The sequence below is a fragment of the Pelobates fuscus genome, chromosome 3 (genome assembly GCF_036172605.1).
Source record: "Pelobates fuscus isolate aPelFus1 chromosome 3, aPelFus1.pri, whole genome shotgun sequence".
NCBI lineage: Eukaryota > Metazoa > Chordata > Amphibia > Anura > Pelobatidae > Pelobates > Pelobates fuscus.
In genome coordinates, this window is record NC_086319.1 from 372,621,722 (window position 1) to 372,647,734 (window position 26,013).

The 26,013-nt window shown below is 38.2% G+C and overlaps 1 protein-coding gene across 3 annotated transcripts in view; it reads left to right on the forward strand.

Moving 5' to 3' along the window:
• Positions 1-26,013, forward strand: part of SCAPER (S-phase cyclin A associated protein in the ER) — a 292,144-nt gene that overhangs the window by 100,447 nt on the left and 165,684 nt on the right. For all 3 annotated transcript variants that reach the window (XM_063449439.1, XM_063449440.1, XM_063449441.1), the window contains exons 7-8: positions 147-301; positions 7,881-8,146. In XM_063449439.1, the coding sequence (XP_063305509.1) occupies positions 147-301; positions 7,881-8,146 (421 nt within the window). The remainder of the gene's footprint in view (positions 1-146; positions 302-7,880; positions 8,147-26,013) is intronic.

Below are 26,013 nucleotides of genomic sequence, written 5' to 3' on the forward strand. Positions count from 1 at the left end.
CACACACACAAAAATAGATAGGAAAATCAATTTATGTATGTTTTTCACTGTCCTCTGGGACTGGCACCTGGTAAAATATACATATATTTGGTTGAGCCTGAGAGCAAGGATACACTTTCCCTATATATATTTATAATTTTTTTCAGGGGTCCTTCTATCAATATTGCTCCCAATCGTCTGACAGGTGTGAGTTGGGCGGATAAAGTAAAAGCTAGCCACAGCAGCTCTGCAGGAGAACAAGTTACGGAACCAGTGTATACAAACGTGCCAATCCCAACACAGAGAACGCATCTTGAAAACGGTGAGAGCACTTACCTGTTTGGCAGAAAAAATAATTGCTTTTTTTGTGTGCCCCGCTGTTGAAGAAAAAAGAATATATGTGTCCACTTCTGGTTAATGTGCATAAACACTCTTGAAACAGAAGAGGAGGCAGGAATCCAATCAAATGCTTATTCACTAAAACTTGAATTGCGATGAACTGAAAGCACAGTTGCAAAGTTCAGGCTAAAATGCCCAGTTGAAGATTTTTTTCCAAGTTAGCCTAAATTTAGCAAATTGGTTTTAAAATCACTATAGTTCACTCTTTAGTGGATAAACCGTTCTAAAGATTTGGTAATTGTTATAATATTAACCGTGGAGAAAGTGTGGTACCCTGTTTGTAAATGGAGAAATATACAAACTGAAAAAAAAATGTTTTGTTTTAAGGTGCTGTGACCCTTATTTTTAAGGCCTGTGTATTTACCTGTGATCTGGTAAACAATGGCTTTGGAGCTTTCTATTGAGAACATTGTCAGTGAACTTACAGGTGTTTAAATGGGGAAAAAATAGAGCTGTAAAATATTGAAACTATGGCAGGTTTGTTTTTGTTTTTCACTCTCCTACATAGTGACTGGATTTAAAGATATTGTAGTTAGAGAAGCAGAGCACCCCCACAAACCTGTTTTCCTCCCATTTTGCACTATAATTGTACGACCCTCTCTGCAGCCGGTTCTGACTTTCAACATGGAGGCGGTTCCTTTTGATGCTTCTGATGATCCATGGCTTGTATTGGAGGCAGAGATCATTTCCGTGTTCTCACGCCGCAGATGGTGTATTGTATTGTGGTTGAAGCACATTAGGAGGAATAGATCTGTTTACTGGTAGTGGAAGTCTTCTTTCTTCAAAGTCACACGTTTGTGGGAAAGACTTTGCCAGTGTGCACCATATTAGTATCAGTGTGCCCACTTACTGACCTATTGGTACCACCTAGGCATAGGGAAGGGCATAAGATCTTTCTTAAGACAAGAGCTATCCTTTTGTTATTAAATGATGTGGTCTGTAGATGGAAACTTGTTTTAATTGAGACTATTGTCTTGGTCCTGAAAGAGCCATGTGTGCATTAAAGGCATATTGAGGACACAGGCAGGCAAACTACCTGCTTTATTTGCAGGTACGTTTAATGAATTGGAAAGTGATGTGGCCTCCCACAACTCCTAGAGTGCCCTTATGCTTTTGTACCTAATGCACCTGCAATCAGAGCTCAGAATATCAAGTCCTATGCTAATAGACAGGTCTAAAGCTTACTTGCCACTGCAAATGTGGAGGGTTCATGGCACACTCACCAGGGGAGAATTTCTGCTTGCTGGGGCTCAATATTCTTTCCCTCTGGTTTATTCTATGTGATGGTAAATTCCATGGTCCGAGGTGTGAGGATTGCTTCTTTGTATTCTCCGCGGATATGATACGATTAAGTAATGAGGTTGTCCAAATCACACGTGTTTATTGTCTTGTATCTGCTTGGCACCAATCCGGCAACATTAATGCAACATTCTCTATTCATTGTCTCTTTAGAAATGACTGTGCATGATTAATGATTATTTAGAAACGGCACAGAAGCAAACAGTAATGTAAAGTCAACCATAGATGGATTATTTATGTGAATGACTTATATTGATCACTGTGATGCTCCTCTATGCCCTTTCATCACTGAGTTCTATTCATTACCAAGGACAAAATATACACTATGGGAAGCATACTTTGTGTGTAAATAGTTAATAGATTGCTCAGCATGGATGTCTTTTTTTTTTTTTTTTTTTAAGACCCTTTTTTTAATGGATGAACACCCAAAAGGGAACATTTTAAAGATCACTTGAACAGAATAACAAAAATAGACAAACACAGCCAAGTTTCACTACATGAAATCAAATTGTAAAGCGTTTGGACCACTGCACTTGAATAGGGTAGTTATTGAGTAGTTTCTGTTTTAAACCGATTAGAAAGGGGAGTGAGTTAACTACGGTATGTAGAACAATACTAGCATGGCTGAGAGCACAGAGCAGTGAAGAGGGAAGATAATTATTATTTTATTTTTATTTTTTTCCTGAACTACCAGGGAATGTATAAGATTTTAATATATATATATATATATATATATATATATATATATATATATATATATATATATATTATTTAGTATCCTTTTTCTTGCAGTATTCCACACAGGATCTGATCAATTACCAATTTGCCCTGTATAATACATGTGGCAGAAATAGAATATTCATAGAAAAATAAAATTATCTAGTTATGTTTATGTTTTTTGTTTTTGTTTTAATAAACACTCCTAGTACTATAACCACTACAGCAGGCAGTGAACATTGGTGCCCTCTGATAGTTAAGCATTTAAAAACAGTTGACAACTTACTTTGGTCCCGCCAGGTTCCCACTGACTCCTTCCCACGAGCCGAAATCTCCAGCAAGGAGCTTCCGTTAGATCCACTGAGCTAAGCACTGTCATGCAGCTCCGGCCCAGGCATTCAATGAGTGCAGCCCTGCATACCAGGACTTAGCTCAGTAGCAGAGCTCCCAGCAGCAGTGGAGGCAATGTCAGATTAGACCCAGGTAAGTTTCATCACTGGAGTTAAAATATTTTGTAGTCACAGTTTAGGGTTCTGTGCTTCCCTTTTTGGATTGCTAATAGCCTCTGTGCAATGTTACACTTTGCTGTTCATAGTGAGGTTCCATGGAGGATCTCCTTTCATGCAAAATGACTGAATTAATTGCTAATACCATGGAAGTTCTTCCTGTGTCAAGTCCAGTCTATCTCATTCCACTCTGTCATCATTGCTGTTTACGTTTAGCCACATACCTGCTCCAATACTGTCCTTCTACTTTTTTTTAACCTCTGTTCTCATACATTAGGCTATAAAGTCTGAGTGGCCACCTAAGAGTCTAAGGGTTTATCTTGCCAATTAAGGTACAGATGCTACTATCATGCTGATACTTGCACAAGGGGTCTTTCTCACCTCACTTAACTCGATCCCATCAGACGAAAGCCCAAAAGTCTTCTGCTATTTGTAATTTAATTTCAATAGGTATTTTACGTGATACTCTATTATTTAAATGTCCCATCTTTTGTACAAAAAAAAAATAGGACACAAAGGTTTTGACTTGTTTTTTTTCACAGTTGGTAACTGAAGAATCTGTGTGTTCTGTTTATGAATGTAACATTTATTAACCTGGTACTGATTTGCAGTGGTAAGCTTGCAATTGGTGCTTACAGAATACCTCCTTTCTCCGAGCTGTACTACTCTTTGTCGACCATAAATCTTTCATCGAGGATAAGGGAGCCTAGTGGACAGACTCCAGTTGGGAAATGTGTCTTTGCTTTCCAATGCACATAAATAAATCTAAGAAATACATTGAAATGTCCCTGAGAATTAGAACTGTGATCACAAAGCAGACTTATAATGCTAACACTTGTATCGAAGTTTTGATACTTCATTTCCAATCACACATGCTAAACATGATCAGGATGTGCCCATTCCCCAATAATGTACAATGTGTGTGATTACTTATTCCTATGATTTTCTTATTTTTTTCTTTTCTATATATGTTAGTATGCTAAACGTGTATTAGTTGTAAATTTATAGCAGTCAGATGCCTACATGTGTATCCTTACTAGCTGCCTTCCGACGTCTTCTGCAGGTGAGGTTAGGACTCAACCCCTCGACAATGCATCTCCTGGAGGACCCTTATTTATAGGGCTGCCAGTATGTTTGGAGAATTTATAGAGTTGAAAGTTGAAATAAGAAGCAGTGAAAGCTACCCAATGCTCATCTAGTCCCTTACATTTATAGAACGGCCATGTTTAGAATGCTTGGTTTTTCCAGTAGTTGTTACATGAATCCTGGCTATAGACAACTTTATCCTCATTAAAGTCATCCTGAACCTGCCTTTAAGTCTGGTGACCAGGCTTCCTAGGCCAATATGTTTCCAAATGCTTGGTGATGTATCTTCAGAACATCACAAGGAGTTGTTTTTTCGGATGCTGTTGCATGCACCCCTAGCTTGCACAGGTATTTCCAGGGAGGTAAAAAGTTGGATTTTTCCGTCTTCAGCTTTTTGTGCACCTAGCACTGCTCTTATTTGCAAAGCCACAAGCAGGTTGATTCTTGCTGTGCTGCCAGGGGAGTCCTATTCTGTTGGCACAAAGCTTGCTGCATTATTGTTGCCTGCACGGGGGACCTTAAACTCTCTCCGTGTCACGGGCACTTTTCTTTTTTTTGTGTTCTGAGCTTAGTTTATATTGACAATTTATTTGAGTTACTACGTTACCTATTGATTACATGAAGCATTTGTTGTGGTCCACAGCAAGCATTTTTTAGAGTTATTCATTATATGCAATATTGATATTCATGATTATTGGAAGAGTACAATTTGGGTACTTTGCATGTCTGTATTTTCACTCTGCATTTCTGTATGATTGAGTCTATTGCACTGCACCATGTATCCAGTGATATTACTGCTTTGATGGTGACCTCCAGCTCCTAATTGGTGTTATCATGTATTCTACACCATTTGTGATATGTCAGCTACACATGTGTGGGTCAGTCAAACAAGTACATACCTGTTAGGACTTTTATTATAAAGCTAAGAATTATTCGTCGTATCAGAGTATGATGCCAGTTTAGGCAATAGCAGGAGCACACGAACAAGAATAAGTTCAAATAAAAGCCTGTTCCTTTTTAGGAGACTTACTGAACTATGAATTCTGCCTTGCTGGTGATGGACTGGCGGCTAGGCTGGTTTCCAGTCAAATAAATAGTAGCACAAAGCTAAACACGTTTTAATCAGCACTGTGTCTCTTACTGACACCAGGTACACTTCCATCTCTGCAAACATTCTGTCTGGAAGGGCAAATCTGCATAAAAGCTCTTATGAGAATTCAGCCCAAATTAATTATGTTAACCGATTCGTCAAAGCAGAAAGTATTTATGTCCAATAAAATGTTATTAGAAAATTATTAAAGTAACACTATAGTCACCTAAATTACTTTGGCTAAATAAAGCAGTTTTAGTGTATAGATCATTCCCCTGCAATTTCACTGCTCAATTCACTGTCATTTAGGAGTTAAATCACTTTGTTTCTGTTTATGCAGCCCTAGCCACACCTCCCCTGGCTATGATTGACAGAGCCTGCATGAAAAAAACTGGTTTCACTTTCAAACAGATGTAATTTACCTTAAATAATTGTATCTCAATCTCTAAATTGAACTTTAATCACATACAGGAGGCCCTTGCAGGGTCTAGCAAGCTATTAACATAGCAATAAAGAAAGCCTAAATAGGGCTCTCTTTACAGGAAGTGTTTATGGAAGGCTGTGCAAGTCACATGCAGGGAGGTGTGACTAGGGTTCATAAACAAAGGGATTTAACTCATAAATTGCAGAGGATTGAGCAGTGAGGCTGCAGGGGCATGTTCTATACACCAAAACTGCTTCATTAAGCTAAAGTTGTTCAGGTGACTATAATGTCCCTTTAAAACATATCATGCTTTCTAATTTCCTTATTTACCTTATAAAAACTTTAACACTTGACTAGTGGGGAAACAAACCCCCAATAAAACATATAGCCAGTTTTCGGTAAAGAATGTTTCATATTAGAATAATATATAAAGAAAGTAAGTATACATAAACATTATGGTAATAAAGATCAAGAATATTCAGTAATATAATTTTGCGTCGCTTAGGTATATTATTATTTATTTAACCTGCTTTCTTTAGTGCAAGATTTAAAGCTAACCTAACATTTTTATTATTTAGTTAAGTATTTAGACTTAATTCAAATTTAAATATATATATCTCAGTAAATAAATGAATAAATCTAATGAGTGTAAAATGGCACACTGGTGATATATTTTGTTGTTATATTTCCATTTATCATACCACCCTGGTCTTTCTCTCATGCCTTCCTATGGTTTCCATTAAGTGGATTGTTTAGCTTTTTATTGTTCCAGTTTGAACCCAAGCAATTATTTGGTATATCTCTTAAAATAATAATAATAAGAATAAAGTGAATTAGTAAGGATTTTATCATTTTCAGCTGTCATATGTTCACGCTTCTCATTGACTTTAAAGGAACACTCCATACATATAAGGCACTTTAGCTTTCTGATGTGTTTTATGTGAGGCCTGTTACATAGGCAAAAACACCTCCTTAGCTGTCAATCTGTGGAGCTAATGGGAGTGGCAAGCATGCTGTGCTAGTACTCACCTGCCTTCCCCCCTTTTCAATGAGCTGTACTACTGTGGCTGATTGAAGTATTTTCTTGCACAGACTGAAAATCTTTATTGGCATAAAATGGCAGACAAAGACAGCAAATCTGCAGTTTTGCAAGCTAATTTTACATATACCACCAATGAAAAAAAATACAGAAATAAAGTAAATTTTCTCAGGGAGGCAGTGGTGTATTATTTTAAAGTGTGGGTAGGTGAGTTTATAGCTACAGTAATTTTGCTAATTACTTTAAGGGACACTCCACTGCCCAAATGCAAAATAAGTTAAAAATCACTGTCTAGTAGATATACACCAAATTATACATTGCATGCATTTAATTATGTATTTTTTAATTGGAGCTATATCTAAAAACAGCTTGCAAAAACTGCAGATCTCTTGTCTGCAGCCTTTGCGAGCCCTCCTCTTCTAACCCCGCCCAGACATTCTGTGACTGTCCAATCACAGACTTCCCAATACAGCCCAATAAGAAGTCTTTGTAGGTCAGGTGCTCTGAGCAATTACTGCCTCTTGAGTTCAGTGCAACTAAGCTAACCAAACCAGGAAGTAACAGGAACTGTTGTCTGGCTGAAAAGAAAAGGGGGGTGTTTAAGATAAATTTATAATAGTGTCAATTTCTATTGAAAAATACAACACACTCTTAACCCATAAATCTTTTCAGCAAGTGCATTAGGGGTATGGAGTGTCCTTTTAAGCTGTAAGGAAAATATGGAAGAAATACAAATGTATGGGGAAATCTTGCACCATAATCAATACCGGTACACCTTAAACAGTAGAGGGAGAATAGACAGTTATGGTGCTTGGAGTATCTCTTTATTTATTTACTAAACCCATTTGATTTGATAAACTATGCAAATGGAATTCTAAAAACTTTTTCCATTAATCTCTGATTTGCACTTTCCTTTCCATAGTGTCAATGGTTTCTGGTTTGTTTACATACTATCCTTAAATTAATGCTTAGTGGCTGTGGTGCTTCTTCTTTTGTGACTTTTTAACTTAAACGTTTCAAAACAAAATCAACCTTGCTCGTGGCCTTATAACCTTAATGCATTAAGTCTATCAGAGCTAAACAGTAGCTTGTGCGCCACACTACAGAGCGAGTCAGAAGTCAGTAACGTTAGAAAAACACTTAAATACCATTAAGACTTTAATGATAATTTTTTTAGGGTATTCACTTTCAAGGTAGAGGATGTGCATAGTAATACTAATAAAATGTACATCTGTTGGTCTGTTACGTAAAGTTATTGATCAAAAGCTGACTTTTGTCTAACCGTTATACAGCTTGATTCTTTCAACCACTATGTTTCTGTTTTTAATAATATCGCTGCAGAACGGTTGGATGCAGAAGGCTGGGAGACAGTGCAGCGTGGTAGGCCAGTCCGCTCCAGGTCTACAACGGTATCAAACAAGAAACCTTCCCTACTAGTCACTGAGAAAAGGACGAAAGATGACAGTGACAAAGAGAACATGTTTTTCACATCACCTGCTGAGTTTCCACAGGAGGTTAAGAAATCAGAGCTCCCCCCAGTTCTTGTCGAGCCCCCTCCTAAGGAGTTGCTGTGCCCGTGTGAAATTCCGGTGCAAGAAATAACGCAGGTACTCTACCTTCCATTTGCATTTCCTGTAAAATGTACTGTAATCGACTTACTATTGTTGGCATGTTAGCACGCAGATGTTTATGTAGTTTGACTGCATTTAACTATGATGCAGAAACGTGAAACAAAATAAATACATTAACTATATCTCTATATAAACAGTTTAAATATTATGGTTACTATAGTACCAAATGTTCTTCCTTTCAAATGACAGCTGTCATTAAATTTCCACTTCTCATTAAAAAAAAACAAAAAAAAAGGTCATTACATTTATGGTGATAGTTTTTTTTAATGTTATGTATATTGATTTTTTTTGGACAAAATTTCACTTTATCCGGCTATGCAGCCATGTTCGGTCAGACTCTACTGTTATCTGACCAACTGCTGCTCAACCTAACTTGCCTGTTGCTGCTCTGTGTCGCACTGCAGCTGCAATAAAGTTATGTTTAGCAGCAGTTGGTCAGATAACACTAGAGTCTGACCCAATATGGCTGCGCAGTTAGATTCTTAAACTAAAATACAATTAATATACATCATTTAATAAAAATAATATTGTTTCATTAAATGTAGTAAACTTTTAAAAAAAAGTATAAGTGAACATTTGCGGACAGCTGTCTTTTAATGTTGCATTAATTTGATTCTGTCACTGTAGGTTTATCAACAGATTACCAAATCCGCAATGGTGCCATGTGTGGTACCCATGGGTGCTATGTATTTTATTACTTCTTATGATTTTTTTTTTTTTTACTGGTCTTATAGTGTGACCTAATCCACAGGCCCTCTTCCAAGTGCTGCTTTATATCAAACCAAAACACAGAATATGAGAACTCTCAGAACAGACAAAAGCTTAGAAAAATCCAGTAGCTTGCCCTTTGGTACATCCCCGCTCAGGTCTCCAAATAGTTTTTGCTCACTTGTGTCATTACAGAGAGAACATATCTGAAGCACATCTGACTAATCCCACCCGTAAGGACAGTCCTGAACCAAAATGCCAGTAAGTTCTCCTTGCACGGGAGAGCAACCCCAGACGATCATTTCGGCCTTCTTTGGGTGCCTAACAAGGTTAAAATGATCGTCTGGGGTTGCTGTACCTCTCATGCAGAGAGTCGGGCTTTGGATCTGTTCTGCTCTTTTGGGTGGAATCGGTCTGATATGCAAATGGCCCTGGTTCTTTTTATAATGGCACAAGATGAGCTAAATATTACTGCACTTTAAGAAGTCTCCTACATTTCTATCCCAGATGGTATTATTTATAACTTACACACAATATGTTAGAAACAGCACTACGAAAGAGGAATTGCCTCCTTGATAGTACTTTTTCTAACATTTTAGTAAAGGCTTAATGTTTGTTAACATTATGTGGTTCTCCTATTCTCTTAAAATTGCTCTGTCTGTATCGTACATAATATATATATATATATATATATATATATATATATATATATATATATATATAATCACTTTCATGTTTCTGTCTTCATCTCGATTTGTTAAACGGACACTATAGGCATCCAGACCACTTCAGCTAACCAGACAGACACTAGAGGGATTTCCAGGTGGTTAGGCGACATTCGGTTGCCTAACTGATGCTGGACGTCCTCACGCTCTACATGACGACATCCAGCATCACCCAAAACCCCATAGGAAAGTGTTATGCAATGCTTTCCTATGGGGGAAGTCCTAATGGGAGCGTGCCGTTCGCCGGGCATGCGCATTAGGTCCCCCTCCCTGGCTGGCACTATAGTTTCCCTTTAATACGCAGAGATCATGTTTATTGCTGTTAATATAACAAGACTCATTTTGCTCCATTTACCTTATTCAACTTTTATTATCCTGAATGGTTTCCTACATGTCCGTGCAACTGGAATGTGTAGTTACGTCTAACTTTCTGTGCCAGTTGAAATTGCAATAAGAGTACTTCTATGCAAACAATCCATATGCCTTATACAAAGGCTTTCTTCAGCTTTCATGCTAGTGTGTTATATGATTTTTTTTTTTACCAGTATAGATTTTCAATGTATTGTTCATTCACAGCGATTATTTCACTGCATAATGTTTGATGTGCTGCGGACCGTGTATGTACTTGAGTCCTGTTTTCATACCCCGGTTTCTCAGTTCTGACACTGGGATATGAATAACTTATTTGTAAGGAGATATGGTTACCAATGACTTATTTCTTTCAATACTGTGCTCTTTCCCCTTCGGTAGATGTATCAATTGTTCTGATGAAATTAGACAGTTTATGCACACCAGTCCAAAGTATATTTTTAAAAAAAAAAAATTTTTATCATCATTGCTTGTTTCACTTAATTATGTTAGTGGTATTTTGTTACCATAAATTACAAGCATTGCACCGTTGCGTAATATGTCTTTTAAAGTTTTATATTGTCCACTAATTTATGTTAATAGTTCTTCCAGGCAGGCAAAATGCTCTATATTGTTCCTTTGGGAGCATCCAAGATTTTTGTCGTTATAAAGAACTATGCCTTGCTGTCTTGTTTCAGAAAGTGTAGCGACATTACAGAGGAAACTCGGGTCTTTCTTCCTTATTAATTCAACCCTTCATTGAGGTACAGAAGGTATATGCCTCCGTCATTCTTGGCTCCATAGCCTTTCAATCCTTGAGGGACCTGCAGCTTCTCCCGTAGAGAACCAACTGAGAATGCAGTTTGTGTAAATCTTTACCACAAAGCATTTTTTTTTTTACTATTTTAACCATGTCATTAATTAAGAACACAGGAGTCCTCACCTCAGATGACACCAGCACTGGGTGGTGCAGTTTAAAAGTTTGGTAGAGAAATCCACCTCTTTGAGGTTAATTCCATTATTTTTATTTATTATTCCTCCGTGACTACATACTTTCCTTTATGATTATTTTTTTTTTCCATTTTTCTTTTACACATACGTAAACAAGAAATAATTTTCAACAGTAGAGCATTCAGTACAAATTTGTAGGAAGTAAGAAGACTGCATGTTGTCACTGCCTATAAATCACTTTGATCGTAGACAACATTCTGAAGTTTAAGCCATTGTCACATAGGGTCATTCTTGTCCGACGTGAAACTGACCGTTTAATGCTTGGGATGATTTTACTGAGCGAATAAGTTAGAGGATGGAATTTCGTGGGTTGGCAACCACAAGCTATTTTTGCAGAAGAGCTCCCAGCTGGATAACAACAGCAATGGAAATTTCTTGTATGAATGATGGACAAACGGTGCACAGCCAAAAATTTGTTAGGTTTTAATTTGGCAGTAGATTGCAAAAGAATAAACTGATAGGGAACAAGCAATCAATTATCCTGAAGTTGGCTGTAGAAGGAGGATTATGGCCTTACAGTAGGCAGTGTGTGGTACTGACTGGAAGTTTAGTCATGTAGTAAGCAGTGTGTTAAATCTAGTGAAGAATAGAATCTCTGTTGACTCAATGTTATACAGTGTTTGGAGACAGGGAAGAGCTCATTTGACTTGACCCCTGATCACAAGGCAGGACAATAACAGGGTTGAAGTAAGATTACCCCCATTCCCCCCCCCCCAAAAAAATATATATATATATAGGATTCTGAAATGTACCTGTACTGAGGCAAACAGATACGCACTCACGTCACTTGTGGAACAATTATATGTAAATGTTAAGCCATTGATGACCACATTGTGTAATCTATCTACCTATCTGATCTGATGTCTGTCTGTCTACTGCATCTTTGCAAGGATTCCTGCTGTCTCTTTCTCTCCCATCAGTGAGCACACAGACCGTGTGAGGCAAACCAGTGGCGTACTTCGACAGTCCAGGAGTCAACCTTTTTATTTTTAAATATCTTGAAATACATTTTGCTTCTTTGGGCACTTTCTGTGTTTATCCTTCGGCATTTTATTTTGTTAAAAAACTTTTCAAGATTGTTGTCTTTTTTTTTTAAATCCAGTCCTCATGTTATTTCATTTTGCCGTAGTGAGCCATGATAGGGATACATTCTTCACAATTTTGTTTCATTAACTTTACTGGAAATTACCATACACTTCTCCCTCCTCTGTTTTGGAATTGGCTATTTGGGGCTCTATAAGAACCTGTTGGTGCTACATAATCCCTTTTACGAATACAAACATTCTCCCGTGCTGGCAAATTTAAAGTTATCTTTACAACCACTTGTTGGTTACTAGAGGTGGATCATGTGTTAACTGCAGTTTCTCCTTATACTGAACACTTACAGATTTCCTTCTATTGTAACTGGACATACTCTGATCTAGTTCACTACCCATTTACACAGTGGTAGAATATTTAATGCCTCTTCTGTGGACTATCCAAAATCCAATTTGGTCTACTCACAGCCAGAACCTAATTATGACATTTTTTGTGTCAGAGCGGTTTGTTGATTGTTCGCAGAGTATATTTTGATGAGTAAAACAATCCTCAGTGGCAAATTCCTGACAACAAGTATAAACATACAAAATAAGAAATCCCTGCTCACGTGAGCTTACCATATAGTTTGTGGTGCAGGATAGCAGGTGATAGCTTTTGTACTGTGTATAGTAATGAGAGATGACTGGGCTGCATATTATGTGGAGAAGTGGATAGGAAATAGTTTTTTCATAAAACTCTAGTACCCACACAGTTAGCCAGTATATAATGTTATACAATGTAGGGTTAATTAAGCAGTTTTTTTGTGTATGTATATCATGCTCCTGTAGTCTCACTGCTCAATTCTCTGCAATTTAGGTGTTAAATCACCTTGTTTATGCAGCCCAAGGCACACCTCCTTGAATGTGACGTGAACAACATTGCTAACCATTTCCTGTAAAGAGAGATCTAATGTTTAAGCTTCCTTTCTTGCACTTCCTATTTAATTTAGAATTTCTTATCTCCTGCTCTGTTACTAGCCCTCTAGACCATGCAGGAGCCTCCTGTGGGTGACAAAAGATCAATTTACAGAGCAAGAGATAAATACTTCTAAAGCAAGTTAACATCTGATTAAAAAGTAAAGCTTTTTTTAATGCAGGTTGTATCAGTCACAGCCAGGGGAGGTGTGGCTAGGACTGCATGAACAGAAACAAAGTGATTTAACTCCTAAATTGAGGAGAATTGAGCAGGAAGACTTCAGAGGCATGATCTATACACAGAAACGGCTTCATTAAGCTAAAGTTGTTTTGTGACTATAGTGTCCTTTTAATAAAATAAACCATTCACTGCATAAAATTTGTTAGAGAGTGAAAACCTTTTTTATTTTATTTATACTTTTCCGTGTGCAATAATTTCCTTTGCTTTTTATAATCCAGATAACCCACATTTCAAGCTTCCTAATGACAGCGTTGTTGGTTTTGTACAAATGAATAAAAATAGCTTGGATTACCTCATGTATAAAGACTTTTGTAAACCATGTCATAACAGAATAAGCTTATATCTCCTCGGAAATTGAGTGCTTTGAAGTTTTTTTTTCATTGTATATGTACAAATATTGTGTGTTTTGGTAATGTCGTCCACATACACACCATAATTAATGAATAAGGTACAGTCATCCGTTCGTTGTGTTAGTGGAGCGAGCTCTTGAGTTTGAAAGAAAGGAGAGTTACAAATGGTAGGTTTCCTTACGTACAGACTTGCAGATCATTTATAATATTGGAGACTAAACAGTCGCAGTGCACACTGATCTGCTTTCCATCACTCTTTAGAGAGATCGGTCTTATCTGTGTTTTCTGTTTGCATGTTTATATGCTTTGTATATTCCTGATAAGAGTACTTGCCAAATAGAGGAAAATTGAACTAAATTGGTTTAAATAAATATTAATGCTTCATACAGCCCCCCTCCCCTTTTGAACCAATAAGACTTTTTCAAGTAGCAAATTGGGTTATTTTACACTGCGATTTCTTTTGTCTTTCGGTGTATAACCCATTCTAAACCAGGTTTAGGCAAACTCCTTGTTGTGGCAGACCTGATACATCCCCATAAGGGGTTAAGATTGTGTGTTTGGTCCTCTATTATATTTTGAATTTTTTTTATATATATTCTTTATTTTCATATTGGTAAAACAATATGCAATAGTAATACACTGGGCTATTGCACTATGGTGCTCGCAAGAAGAATAAGAATTACATAAGCGTCATCAGGTGTCGCAGCACCCGCACAACGTGCAGCATATAATGCAATTGTATACATTTTGTTGTTAACAGACGTTCACTTTGTGTATCTTGTATAACTGAGTAGCATAACCCATTCATCACCTGTGGTTCTCCACCAATATATTTTAACCTTTAACACAGAAACATAAGTAGAGAACTAACACCAGGGCAATCTATGCCTGTATATGGGACACCGTGACGAGTCAACTTTGCACTCTCTAATAGGGGGTGCTGCACCCGGTGTGGTCCTCTATTTTTAAGGGTGACTTTCTTCTTCTTTTTGAAGGATTCTGAAGGATTGCATTAAAATCAGAGTTATACCCTACTGGTTGTCATGAAGCTAAATGGGCATGAGAAATTCACAAACAAATTGCTGTACCAAGATTATCCCATGAATTATGCTGGGTGCATACTTTTATAACCCCCCCAACCCAAACAGGAAATCTAACAACCCTAGTTTACAATTTGTGTCAAACAACAACTGCCAATTAATTACTGGCAATGCTAACCCTAAATGTTACACGTGAAGGACTCTCCGTTTGCCCTCCTTATTAGGTAAACAAAAAGAAGAAAGGAATAGCGCACACTAATTACAATCCTGGTGCTATCCCTCCTGTGACAGTTGAACAAAAACTGTAGTCCAGGCACTCAAGGATCAATTGAGCAGGTTTGTTGGAACAGAGTGCAATGTTTCTCCAAAAGATCCCTTGTGGCATCGAAACTTGCACTTTGTTCCAATAAACCTGCTGAATTGATCCTTGAGTACCTGTACTACAATTTTTGTTCAACTGCCCTCCTTATTATGACAGCTTTCAGACAGCAAGGATAAGATAGGCTAGGGCTGTCAAATTAACAACATTCATGGTAGAATATATAGTGTCCTATATATAGTTCTATGGCATAGACAAAGTAACAGCACTTTTGAATATCTAGGTATGTTGCTAGACCCCAGTCTATCTTTTGACCTTCACATTGAAAAAAATCTCTTCAAAACTTTACTTCAAACTAGGTGCCCTGTACAGAATCGAATCCTGCCTAAGCCCTGCAGTAAGGAAACAGACACATGCTAATGGCGGTCATTGATTATGGGGTTGTAGTGTATGCACCTGCACCGCAAACCCACCTTAATAAACTGAATACATTATATAATTTGTTCTGCCACTTGGTAATAGCATGTAATTACTTTACCCACCACTGTGACATGTTAAAAGAGCTAAACTGGCTGTTGCTGGAATCCCGACGCACTCTTCATCTTTCCAGCCTTGGGCATAAGAGCTTCTCTGGGAAGCTCCCACCCTACCTGAGTAGAATGCTCTCCCCAGCTGTTCCCACCTCCTATAAACTCCGATCCAGTACTAGCACGATATTCAGCATACCGCAATACAAAAATAAAGTGGCTCGATCCTCATTCTCCTACAGTGCACTGCAATTATGGAATAACCTCAGGGACACAGTCAAATCTTCATTCTACCTAACATCCTTTAAGAGATCTATGGCCATATACGTCAGCACAGAATGCACCTGTCATGGTTGAATATATTTATTACCTGTTATTTATTAAAATTATAAATAGTTTGTATATTGTGTTTTTGTAATATTGTACCCTATTGTAACAATGCAATGTTTTGTGGACCCAGGACATACTTGAAAACTAGAGAAATCTCAAAGTATCTTTCCTGGTAAAATATCTTATAAATAAATAAATAAAAAAATTATGGTGGATGAGTACAAAATGACACATTTGACAGCCAGGTTATATTCTCATTTTCCTTTTTTTTTCATGGCAAACTATAGTTTATTCCAAAAAGAGACTTTTAGTATAAATTATAGTTTTAATGGGTAATTCTGATATCTACATAAAATATAACGAAATGATTAATTGATATAATTTAAAATGTCCACAGAATAATTTGTTTATTAACCCTCTAACCGCTTAATTTTATTGTCTCAAAATTTTTGGAAACATTTTTCTTTTTCTTTGCCAGCAGGGCTAGCGTGAACGGGAAAATCGCAGGATAGCATTGCACAGAAACATAAATAAGTCATAGTCTGTGGAAATCGCGATAGGCATAAAGTTATACCAGTAGGTGCTGCATGCAAAAATGCAAGATAACCGGTCAGAGGGTTAAAGGGACACTCCTGATCCCTAAACAACTTTAGCTTGCTGAAAAGCTTTATGTGAGGAGTGTGTCCTCTTTTTTTTTCATTTTGCAAAAAGTGCAGCTTTCACTAGAAATCGACACGTTTATAAATTAACATGGTTACACCCCCTTGGCTTTCGAGCAGACAACAGGTCCTGTGTTTTGCTGGTTTCCTTAGCTCAATGCAGCTGACCTCAAGATGCAGCAATTGCCCAGAGCACCTGACTTTCAAAGGCTTTTCATTGAGCTGCATTGGGAAGTCTGTGATTGGACAGCCACAGAAAGTCTGGGCGGGGTTAGAAGGGGAGGGCTTGCAAAGGCAGCAGGCAAGAGATCTGCAGGTTTTCCAAGCTGATTTTTTTTATATATCCCCAATGAAAAAAATATATAATTAAATGCATGCACGTTTTCATTTTGGGTACATCTACTAAACAGTGATTGTTATTTATTTTGTATTTGGGCAGTATCCCTTTAAGTAGCCACACATTTAGGTGGCATAATGTTTTTACTAGAATATTTGGTTTATCTGAAATGTTCTCTTTGCTGCAAATCTGCAGAGTTCAAGTAATAAAGACACTTTCTCAGTAAATCCTGGTACTCCTTTAATTCCAGTCCTATACATATCCCCAAAACATCTTCTTATTACTGGATATGTTATTAGGTAATTGTAAGTAGTTCCATTGATGCAAATCTCAAAATGAAATGACATAACTGATCAAATCCTCAGGCAGAGCGCTTATAGCCATACATGCTCACAGCTGCTCTACAGGCTCTCTCATAGAAAACTAAGAAAGTACCCTCGCAGGCTGTAATATATACAGTGGGGGTAGCTGTTGGACTCATGTAAGTTGAGCTGTAATGAGAAGCTTGAACAAAATAGGACAGAGAGTTTGATATGCGTACCCTAGGTATTATTAGAGTATCCGTTAAATGTCAATTGAAAGGACACTCCACTGCCGGAAAAAAAAAAAAAAACTGTTTAGTACATAGATCTTAATTGAAAACATGCATGCATTTAATTATGTTTTTTTTTTTTTTTTTTTCATTGGAGGTATATCAAAACAGCTTGCAGAGGCAGAGTGATGCTATCCTGTTAGGAATACAGTTTTGTATTCCTAACACTATTGTGTTCCTTTAATTTCCAAGCACATTTAGAGTGTAGCTACATAAATATATATTTTTAGATCAATTAGTGGTCACTGACTATTGAGTTTGCAGGAGACTTTTCTGGCAAGCATTTTCACCCACAGTGACAGTAAATAAAATAATTCTATTCAGTTATATCACTGTATGGAACATGTTTTTCAAAGAAATGATCGCCAGCAGAGGAACAGAAGCCGAGATCATCCTAGGGATTACAGGGCACAATATTCGGCAGTGTCTCAATGAGTAATAGGATTGAGAAACCTTCATGTCATTCCAAGCTTTACTCTGGAAAACTACCCAAACCACTGAAGATATTTGCTGTAAGCAGGTTAATCTGTGACTGTAGAAATATGTCTTGGCATCAGGGTTGTGTTCTAAAGGAGCTCTCTTCACTGTTCATTGTTTGCAGAAGTAAAGAAAAAGGAAATCCAAAATCTTTGCGGTTTTCTTATTTAATACTCCACATATAAAAGGGAAAAATTGGCATGTGCTGGGAGGGGGAGGGGAGCCTGGACAATGCTGAGTGACAAAACCAAAAAAAAAAAAAAAACGTGAATCTTCATGCCAGTCACTCATGATGATGTTATATTATACTTGGGAAATGAGAGTATAGGTGGAGATTAATTGCTGCACATCTTCTTAAGGTGGACCTCACACCACAAAATATTGGACTCAATAAATGCTGTCAACAGAATTCTATTTCTTTTTTTTCCCCTAACATGTCTCTATTGCCTGGTTGACACTATATTTACCTAACCAAAGTCTCTATACGTTTTGAATGTATAGTGATCTTCTGAAAATGGTTATTCTCCAACCTCGTCATTTTTTTCTTCACTTTTATGTTCTTAATGTCTTTGGTAGTCTTGAGCTACTGGGCTTGCACGTACTTGCTAGAAATTGCATCTACAGTTGATCATATGAACAGTCTATGTAAGAATCAGTGGGGCGCAACGTGCAGTATCTCAGGGCAGGTTGAGTGAACAGAGATATCCATCTGGGCTTAATATTTGAGGTAACTCCGTTAATAATATACATTAGGGCCTAAAATGTACTCACCACTGCAAGCCTGGAGGGTCCATGGCACAATCGGGTGTGGTGAATTTCTCTCCCCAGTGGTCAGTGTGTTATTGGAAATTTTGAACCCTGAATTTTACACATCATTAGGTTCACTGCATATATGACTGGCCAAAAAAACTTTACACGGCAGGATTGCAGTAATTCAATAAACATCTTTCACTCTGTGCAACAAATAGTTTCATTTGTCTTTGAAATGGCTGGAAGGTGAAAAGTGCCAGTAATGCTCAACAAACGATATAATGTCCTAAGCAAGTTTAGTTATTTGGGTTTTTCTTTAGACAATTTTTACAATAAACTGCAGAGTCATTGTAATATTTAAAGGAAGACTATAAGATCAGGAACACAACCGTATTCCTGACCCTATAGTGTTAAAACCACCATCTAACCCCCCAGGTCCCCTCTTGCATCCCTAAATATAGTAAAATCTTACTTGGATTCAAGTCTGTAGCTGCTGGCTCTGCCAATGTCTGCCTCTAACCTGCCCATGTCTGCTGATATCAACAGAAGTGGTGGTCTGAGCCAATCATCATGCTTCCCCATAGGATTGGCTGAGACTGTCAAGGAGGTAGATCAGGGGCAGAAACATCACAAGTCAAACACAGCCCTGGACAATCAGCAACTCCTCAGAGATGAATTGAATCAATGCATCTCTATGAGGAAAGTGTACTTACCTCATCTGGGAGCAGCCTGGGTCCTCAGCCGGCTCGAGCAGTCCTGCTTCCATACAAGGCACTCAATCTTCCCTTTTTGAGCGCGCTCTTAAAAGGGGCAGTGGGAGCCAAAAGTAGATTTAGGCTCCCATTGGCCTACGTCATTCCGACGCCCCCACACACGCACATTTTGGGGGGGTGGGCATGATGTGGGCCAATCAAATGTTAGTTAAGGATATTTAAACTTTCCTAACCCTATCCACTTTGCTCTATCGTGGTTTCTGTTTCAGTCCCCTTTTTTGCGTTCTTTTAATTTATTGCTTATTCTGATATTGACCTTGGCTTTGTATCTGACTCTGTATTTATCTTTTACCCTTTCCTGTCTTGTTTGCCCGTCTGACTGATTACTGTGTACCTGACTCTGGCTAGTTCTTGTTTTTGCTGTCTCTTCGTTACCTTGACCTTGGCTCGTCTCTGATTACGCCTTTTCTCTTTCTAATGTTTATTCCAGCCATTCTAAGGCCCGGTAATACGTTATTTCCTAGTCTTGTCCCTTGCTATCCAAAATTCAGCGTGTTGGGGTATGACACCATGACATTACTATAGGGCCATGGACCCTACAGGTTTAGGACAGCAAATGGCCACCTATGAGGCAAGGTTTGAAGAGCAGGATCCCCGTACGGACCAGATGGCTCAGGCGCTTTTGTCCAGAACTGCTTATTTGGTTCCTGAGACACCGATATCCGTACCATCTCAACCTGTACCTCCCATTCCAGAGGTATCTAACCTGCCTATATTGACCATGGCTTTGTATCTGACTCTGTATTTATCTTTTACTCTTTCCTGTCTTGTTTGCCCGTCTGACTGATTACTGTGTACCTTGACCTCTGCTCATCTCTGATTACGCCTTTTCTCTGTCTAACGTTTAGTCCGTCCATTCTAAGACCCGGTAATACGTTATTTCCTAGTCTTGTCCCTTGCTTTACTAAAATCTGCGTGTTGGTGTACTACAACGTGAAGAGAATGATTCTACTCACCAGAACAAATACAATAAGCTGTAGTTTTTCTGGTGACCATTGTGTCCCTCTAATTCAGTGTACAAATGCAGTAGCTTTAAAGTACTATTTTATAACGTAGGCAAAGCTTATAATAGTATACTTTTTGTCCTCTAAATATTATATGTGAGCTATTCTGTTGAGGCAACTCTTTAGAAAGCAAATCTTTATTTTTCAAGATCATTATTCGTTAGGATGTTAAGAAGATATATATTTCTCAAATTAGTAGGAACAATGTCGTTCATGTGTCGCATTAGATAGGGTGGTGTGGCAGTCTAGGTAATGACTGGTCCCGGATCACCAGCAGCCTGGGAGCACCGTGTAAGAGGTATCTGTGGTCCTCTACAGTAGAATCAAAATACAAACCACGGGCTTCACAGTGTAGGTTAGGTGCTCGATAGTTACAAAAAAATAAATGCGATGTTTCACCCTACACGGGTCATGCAATGATGCATGTTAACTTCTGTCCAACTTGTATGTCTCCTTACCAATCCGTTCCCTCTGCTAATAAATAAAAATACCTTACCCTACCCATGTTCACTCCGGTTCCTCCTTGTCATATCCCCTCGTCCTACCATTATTCTGCCTGGTGGTAATCACATGCATTGTAGGTTGGCCTTCTTATCACTGCTTTTCCTTCCTACACATGCCATTGAATGAGAATTACTATGGGGTAGGGGGGATGTGTGTAGATTTCATATTATATGAGTGTTGCAAGAAAGAGCAGTAAAAAGGCAGGAGAAAGAAGGGTTGGCCTATCACTGCAAACAATTGCAATGAATTGTGTGATTTCTGCAGCTCCCCCTAGTGTTTCGGTGCCGCCCACAAGTTGCATAATGACATCACTAAAAATATCTGCATAGATTATAACACAAAATACTGGTGTCAGATAGGCACTTGGTGAGATGCATGCAGCCCGCCATTTGGACAGCACTTTTTTATTCTTGTTTTCCTCTTTCTAAATTCTGAAAGGCGCTTCATGACTTTGAGAGTATTTTAAAGCTTTTTTAAGATTTATTGTCCATAGAACTAATTCTGCTTTTATACCAAAAGCATTATGCTAACAATGTAAATGAATCCGTTTCCCATTCATCCCATATGAGATGAGTCATCTCCCGAGCTTTGCTTTGGGGCTTACTTATCAAACAGTGACTTAAAATAAGCCCCATACAATAACTTAGCAGAATATCGTACTTATCTCACTTGAGATAATTAAGACCCTTTGATAAATAGACGCCAAACTCTGTGCTGAAGAACCGCTCCCTTAACTGTCATTAGCTGGTCTTACCTGATCATTGTTGTTTGCTAATATGTTTTGTTTGTGATTGAGTAATGTCAGATATATATGATTTAGACTAGAGCCGTGCATGTATACAAAATATACATACGGTTAGAGTTCCAACATGTTTATTAAGGAACATATTTTAATCTTAATACATTCTCGGCATACAGAAAAGCTTAAAGTTATAAGATATAAAGTTAATAGGCATGTTTATGTGTTGGATGGAAAGAAACTAGATTGAGTTTTAAATGTCAACCATAAATTATTTAAATAACCCATAAAGAAACAAAACAGAAAGAAATGAGTGCCCTAAATCATTAATACATAACTTTTAATACTACGATAAAGATCTCGACACGAGTTTGATACCTTATCCGAACATCACTGCACGCAGATCAAAAAATCTTAGAGATCTTCTGGTTCATAGCCACCTAGAAAGAAAAACATCTATTAAAAACTGGCTGTTGGCTCCTATAGGAACCCATAAATGCGGCCACTGCAAGGCATGCCAATACATCAAAACCTCAAAGACGGTGAGATGTAGTCAAACTGCTAAAGAATTTAAGGTGCCCCACTTTATCAACTGTAGCACCACACGTGTCATTTACGTAATAACCTGTTCATGTGGTACCCAATACATAGGGAAAACCTATCAGGAGTTTAGGAGACGTGTTCTTCAGCATACGAATTCCGTTAAAAATCTAAATCTCAGTACCCCTGTAGCGAACCATGTTCGCCATTTTCATGACGGTAATCCGAATCATCTATCCTTTCAGGCACTGGAAAAGGTAACTCAAAATTCTAGAAAAGGCAATTTCAATTTAACTCTTCTTCGGAAAGAGTCTAAGTGGATTTATGAGTTTAGGACTTTGACCCCAGGGGGGATGAATGAAGAATTCAATTTTACCCCCTTTATCCATTAATCCATCAGGGCTCCTGAACCCAGTTACCATTGATTGTATTTGTATATACTTCTTACAACTTTCCTGATATATCCACTAGGCGTCACTAGAGGTGTACAGGGGGTTTCTTTTGATTTATTTATGGGTATCTTCTTGTCCTCCTGTAGACATATGTTTCATCCCACCCCATTGGTAGGGATGCTGTTGTCTCCCTTACTTCGAACCTTTGGTCTGGAAATGTATATCTCTCGGCACTAAACATAGGCCTGCGGGCTATTTTTGATTTGGGATCTGTCCATCCTTAATGCTGTGATCTATTAATTCCATGGAGCCCTATATTCCCTGAGATCTCTTTAGCATTAGCTAAGACGACAATTTCCTCTAAGCATGCTATCAGGGAGGGATTAATTTGTATCTAAGTATCATGTATGATTTATTTTCACAGGGAGCATTATTTTTGCCCTCTTGTCTACTCTATTGGTCATAGATGAGGATGCAATAATTGGTACCTTATTATTATGTATGTTCCATGTTTATAATCATCATCATTCTCTAGCATATCATTCGTTCTAATTTTTGAGCAGCTATCTTCTGTTATTGATATTTGAGTATCATGAATCAAGTACATCAATATTTTCCATCAATCCTCACCATTAGTGTAATCTGTTCTCAATTATGAGTGTGGCACCCTAGAAACTAATTACTATTATTATTTGACTTCCATGTATCATCCAAAACAAGCTTTGGGTGACCTACCCCGGTATCCACTATCTATACCTGGGTGGAACATGGCATTTTTCACTTTACCTGAGTGATATCCATCGCACCACTATCATTAGTTGTGGATAGTGCCCCAATGGATCATGATGGTGATTGTCCCCCCCTTGTTTATAGCCCATACGTGAAGGTGCCGTTTCCCCATCGGTGGTTAGATATCATTACCAGCCTGCCCTGTATGAAATATAACTTATCATTCACTTGTTCGTATCCAATATTGCATATCTGCTACACTAGTTACACTATTCTACGGCCATGGCAACAATCCTCCCTGAGAGTGGACGTAAGTGCTCTATATCCACGTTGAAGCTTTTCATTTCGACCCCTCAAGGGGTTAACTTATTCACTTGTAAAATATCTAGTAGCATATATCTGCTACATTAGTTACACTCTTCTACGACCACGGTTATAATCCTCCACGTATGAGGACATAAGTGATCTATACCCACATTGAAGTTTTCCATTCGGACTCCTTTTTGGGGTTAACTCACTCTCTTGTACATATACAGTAGCTTATATCTGCTACATTAGTTACACTGTTCTACGGCCACGATAATAATCCTCCCTATGTGAGGATAGAAGTGCTCTATATCCACGTTGAAGCTTTCTATTCGGACCCCTCAAGGGGTTAACTCACCTGACACCGGTATGCCGTGACATCATACCCGTACATAATGAGGATAGGCCGGTTACGGCCGACACGCCTCCAGTCTTTCCTCCAATGAAAAGGCATCACTTACCTTCAAATACCGGCTCAGTTCCCGCAAACCGGCTCCCCTCTGATGAGCTGCGGGCGAAACGCGCGCGTCAGGGGTTTCTCGCTGATCCAGCTACATTACCACATCTCTCCCATCATGGCATCAGTAGCATAGTGGATCTCGAGTGGACTTCAACTTTCACTAGTAGGAACCAGGACGAGCGGCTCCTGTCTCACTGCTATGTTCCAGCAGTGTACACCGTTCTTTTATTAACTATATGTTGGCCGCCTCGCATTTCCATCTTTATATATATTTTTCAGTGTGTTCCTCCCTGCTAAGTATGAAGCCCTCCACTGGCTTATTATAGCAGTATGGATCTGGGGTACATATGTGATTGCGGTACCTGTGCATATATGTTTAAGGCTATATAGGATTTCTATGAGACATATGGATGTATACTTTATCAGTATCTATGTTACACTACGTAGTAGGGCTAAATTATATTGTGGGTATTTTAGTGATCTTTATTCATGAGATCCCCCACCCCCGGTAGTGCCCATGTACTTACACCCATTAAGTATGTGGATTGCTCATTACCTATATAGGCGTTAACTATATGGTGAAGTGAAACACCCGACACCTCATATTCATGAGACGTCCGGTTTTCACATTTTACGTGCAAAATCACTGCTTTTTTTGCACATAGCGATTTATGAGAGGACACTGAAAACTTTTGAACAGGACCTCTCTATAGACTTAGGTTCCATCGATTTTTTGTACAGACTCAGGTGTTATTGAATTTATGCATTGATTGAGGGTTATTGACTCTGTGCACCATTTCATTACCAACTATGGTCCTTGTGATCTATACATTGTGATTTTTCTTACATATGGGTATGCCTGCAGATATGGGGGAGCTCACTCTTATCTAATTATCGGTACAACCACCGCATACTCCATAGACATTATTTATCTCGGTACAGGTCCTCTCTTTTTACCTTATTTAAAAGCAGTTTGTATTTCTGACGTGGTGGGGGTCTACAGGTCTGGGTTTCTTTACCCCCCCTCACGCTGAAATTGTTGTTATAAATGTTTCTGTTGAGACCACTACATTTAGGACACTCTATCATTCTGGACAGAGTCTCCTACCAGAACTATAACAAGTTTCGATTAGTATTTATTTACGTTGGTGGGCCTACCACCTTTTAACATACTATTAAAAGTTATGTATTAATGATTTAGGGCACTCATTTCTTTCTGTTTTGTTCCTTACTACCTTGGTAGTCCCTTGAGGGTTATCCCCCGACCATTGAGTGCTTGCAATAAGCTTCCTTTCTTCTTTTTTGTTCGCTTTAACCCATAAAGAAATGTTAATTTGTACAGCTCTACTAAAAATGTAAATATGTTCAAATTTTCCTTATAGTTGGTATAGAGATTTCATTGTTTGGTCCTGGTACTGTTTGGAATGACAGGGTAATCAATCATAGTATATTCAACTCCGTAACGAAAATACCCAATATCTAGGTATAACATTAAAATATCTTGCCTATTTATTAACTACCTTTATGCTAAATGCTTCAGTAACATGATCAGCCCGTTTCACCACCAATAAGATCCCCTCCTGGATTTGAACTTTCTATACTCATACAGTACAAATCAGAAGTGCGTGGTGCGACCTTTTCATACCAAGCATCAAACCTTCCACAAACCTGAAATCTCCTTTTCTGTGTAGGCAAATCAAGCTTAAAACAACTGCTAGTTGGCTATTTGTTTTCTGAGCATGTTATTTGTATACAAGACTGCACCTTGTGAGCATTTCAGAGAAATGTCAGTGTTTTTTTTTTATTTCTGATAAAACATTTTATAAATAATAAAGGAAACTTGCGTACTACTTAGACCAGTCAAGTTACATGCTTTGGTTTTCCCTCTATCTGCCCAATCACCTGTGGACATTATTTACATGTATACTTGGAATCAGACCTTCCATGAGGGCGTCTGTACTGCTCATCATATGGACAGCCTTGGTCGACAG